At 48.7% G+C, this 3,687-nt stretch overlaps 2 protein-coding genes across 2 annotated transcripts in view; one reads left to right on the top strand and one right to left on the bottom strand.

The window, feature by feature from the left end:
• FOXG_00640 (uncharacterized protein) lies at positions 1-3,255 on the top strand. Its single transcript, XM_018377127.1, has 2 exons — positions 1-1,374; positions 1,425-3,255. Exons 1-2 carry the CDS (start codon positions 1,291-1,293, stop codon positions 2,979-2,981), a joined length of 1,641 nt encoding a protein of 546 aa, XP_018232791.1. The 5' UTR covers positions 1-1,290; the 3' UTR covers positions 2,982-3,255.
• Positions 3,256-3,377: 122 nt separating this feature from the next.
• FOXG_00639 (uncharacterized protein) overlaps positions 3,378-3,687 on the bottom strand; it is a gene marked incomplete at both ends in the record, with an annotated part of 1,672 nt that continues 1,362 nt past the window's right edge. Inside the window, one exon of the mRNA XM_018377126.1 lies at positions 3,378-3,401. Within this exon, the coding sequence (XP_018232790.1) occupies positions 3,378-3,401 (24 nt within the window). The remainder of the gene's footprint in view (positions 3,402-3,687) is intronic.

Here is a 3,687-nt window from a genome sequence, read left to right as displayed (position 1 = left end):
CCCAGCTCAAGGCCGACGCAGATGCTGCAGAGGGAAATGAATCCTCCGACCTGAAAGGGAAGGATGGGCAGACGCGAGGGCGTACGATGGGTTTCGGCTCTAGAGACAAGCGAAAGCGTTGGAGTGTGTGCGGTGCTGAGCGAAGAGGAGATCTCGATCTTGAGACCATCTGGGAGGACTGATCGGCGCAATGCCGAGGCAGAGCCAGAACCAGAACCCAGATGAACGATGGAGATGAAATATCTCAACAGGGGCCACGGCGTATGACGGACCTGACTCGAGCTAGCCTGGGACAATGCTCGATTTTACATGATTGCATCGCGGGGCGGCAGGTTATTGATGATTTTTGTGGCATAAGCATATGGTTTTTTATTGTTGGTTTCTTGTTAGCTTTTTACAAAGGGCACGACGGCGATTGCGTGGCCCTCTTGATACCCATTCCTGCACGTATGGACTGTTCGACAGGAAGAACCACGCGGACACACACACACACACACACTCTATGATTGACACACAATGATACTATACCCACAGATCACGCCAGTTGAATTGGCTGTGAAGGGCACACTTGTACTTTACCATGAGGCGAATCGCGTGCACTTTTTGTTATCTTGATTGGACTCACTTGTTGTCTTACGGCTGTTTAACTTATTGATTGGCAATGTGGTTCTGCAACTTGTGAAGAGTCAAATGCGCGCGAGATGAATAAATCGCCCTTTATCGAACCGGCGACATATGAACAATGAACTATTACTATTACTATGAATCCCACGTTTGCCTTGAATTTGTCTCATGTCAAGTTGTCGAGCAATAAGGTTGTCGCTGTTGCGCTCTAGGGGCATGATCGGCAATGGAATACTCATAAATGTCTTTGATTCCCTGGCCTTGTCGACAAATTAATTGCTTCTTCCACCCTTTGTCCCTATTGTCCTGTCAAGATCGAGGCTGTTTGGTTGGTGCGAACTCCCTTGAATCGATAAAGTGTCCCCACTTCACCACCAAAAACGCCGCCCTTCTGTATTCAGCAAACATCCCTCTTTCAATATAGCACCCTTTCTGACATCAATTTGTTCAATATTCAACTTCAATATTTCTACCCTTTGACTTATACGCAACTCCTTCAGAAAAGCCCCTAGGAAAATGAAGCCGTACTTAAGGATGATGGGATGCGTCCCAGAAGTGAATATCTCACCACCAGACTCAGCATCGCTTCCACTCTCACAAACAGCCTCACATTCTCTTGGCTGCTCTCATTGTTGTCTTCAATACTCATCGAGTTCAATCTAAAAGATGCGTCTGCCTGCAATTGTTGGTGCCGTTGGCCTTCTGGGCACGGTAGTTGAAGCTGCTCCCCGAGGTTCTTGGTTCAGTTCTGTACGAGCTCCATCACTTACGGTAGTAAACATAAATCTAACCGTTCACAGTTCCAGCAGCGTCGAGTTGCTCGATCTCCCAACGGAAACGCCTACGATCCTCCCAGCTATACACCCGTGAACACATACACTCCTGCCAACACTTACACGGCCACCAAGAACACAACTACACCGACAACTCACTCGACAACTCTTGAGCCAAGCATTCAATGTCCTTCTAACTACGTGTTTGTCTCTACCAAGACTGTCGATGTCACTGTCACCGTAACTGCTTCTTCCAATGGATCTTACTACACCACTGCTGTCTGCCATGACTGCACCAAGACCTTGACTATCAGCAACACCATCTACGTGCCTCCTAGCAAGTATGCTTCTACCATGCCATACAGCGAGCAGAACACTGGATCTACCTATCCTGCCAACTCAACCTATGCGACGCCTTCTCAGACCAAGAACGACTATCCTTACATGAACTCCACTATTGGATACTCTGCCTCTACGCACACCGGTTACCAAACTCCGGGCCAGAGTGCAGTCTACAGCACTGCCGATGGCTACGTCTCTCCTCCTGTTTACACTAAGCCGGCCTATACCAAGCCTGTGTACTCGGACCCTACTTATGGTAACTCCATTGGCACACAATCAGGCTATGTCCCTCCTGTGTACACCAAGCCTGCCTATTCCTCGGTTGCTTCTGGTAACGGATCAGTCCCTGTGTACACCAAGCCTGTGGACACACCGACCTACTCGGCTCCTGTTTACACGAAGCCTGTTCTTCCTGGCAACTCCTCGGTTGTTGACCCTCCTGTGTACACAAAGCCTGTTGAGACTCCCAGCTACTCGGCTCCTGTCTACACCAAGCCCATCCTGCCTGGCAACTCTTCGGCTTATGATACTCCCACTTATACCAAGCCCGTCGATAGCCCTGTCTACACGCCTCCGGTCTATACCAAGCCAGCGTACTCTCAGCCTATCATCCCTGGCAATTCATCCACCGTTGATCCTCCTGTCTACACGAAGCCTGCAGAGACTCCTACGTACACGCCTCCTGTTTACACTAAGCCGGTCTACTCTCAGCCCAGCAACTCGTCAACCGTTGTGCCACCAGTCATCTCGACAACGAGTGACGAGGCCGTCTATACCCCACCAGTCTACACCAAGCCCGCATACTCGGTCCCTGGAAATTCCTCAACCGTTAACCCTATCATCCCAACTTCCGCCAGCTCTGATGATAGCCCCGTCTACACACCGCCTGTCTATACCGACCCCGCTGTCAGCAGCGAGTCTTCTGAGTACTCTACCGTTTCCATCCCAACCAACTCCACAATCCCTCCTGTGATCTCGACAACATATCAGGATACCACCGTTCTTTCCACTGCTGAGAGCACGATCAGTAGCTCAGAGGTCCCCCCTATGATCCCAACTTACCCAGCATCTGAGGACATCACCAGTACCCTGGATACAACCATCTACGAGACTGAGACCGAGACTCCCACGACGAGTGCTACTGAGACGCCCTATCCCACACCAACTGGAGCCGACTACGAGCAACCACGACAAGGCGGGCTAGGTGCGGCTGTCAAGATTGGGCTGGGACTCAGCGCTTGAGTCAGTAACGATAATACTTCGACGACATAGCTCCTTTGTACAGACAGCATTTTTGGATTTGGAGTTGGTGGATTTTGTTTAATACCTAATTGGGGTTTCGGAAGAGTGTGACATAGATGCATACATGGAATGGCTAGGATACGGGACAGTGGTCAATACTGTTAATCTAGAGGGAGGGAGTATGATGGATGATACTTATTTTATGTAATTCGCTTCTATTTGTTCGAGTTAAAAGTCTAAGATGTTATGAAAAGATTCGATACTGTTACTCTTCGTCGTGATGCTCTAATATGACTTTACGCTTGCATTTCCCTTCAACTCCTATTCATTCATACGCCAAAATTTGGAAACTCAATATGTATTGTAAAAACGTGCAAGTTGCAATTTCTCAATCTGTTATCTGTACCTGTCTGTGATGATCTGAACGAATTGTTAGAAGTGATTAGTGCACGACAAAGCTCTCCTAATCCTGTACCAAAAGGGGTAAACAACATGTAATGTATAAAATATCATCCGCAATGGATTCATATGCTGCTCCCTTTCCGTCCTTACTGTTTCTTCTGCTCACTGATATGCTCCCATAACACGAGCAGCCCTGCGAAGATCTACTCACTTGTTGCGAGTAAGTGAATGACGCAAGGGTCAGATTGCAGACGACAGACGCCTGTGGCCATCATCATCCGAGGACCTGTACCTCTGTCCATCA

This window comes from Fusarium oxysporum, chromosome 1, assembly GCF_000149955.1.
Source record: "Fusarium oxysporum f. sp. lycopersici 4287 chromosome 1, whole genome shotgun sequence".
NCBI classification, from domain to species: Eukaryota; Fungi; Ascomycota; class Sordariomycetes; order Hypocreales; family Nectriaceae; genus Fusarium; species Fusarium oxysporum.
The sequence above is the reverse complement of the archived record's forward strand: the minus strand, read 5'-3'. Positions and strand labels throughout refer to the sequence as shown.

Bases quoted from the DNA above. Each gene is read 5' to 3' on its own strand.
- FOXG_00640 (XM_018377127.1), top strand. From the start codon at position 1,291: ATGCGTCTGCCTGCAATTGTTGGTGCCGTTGGCCTTCTGGGCACGGTA. The intron at 1,375-1,424 runs GTACGAGCTCCA...AACCGTTCACAG, and splicing joins GAGGTTCTTGGTTCAGTTCT to TTCCAGCAGCGTCGAGTTGC.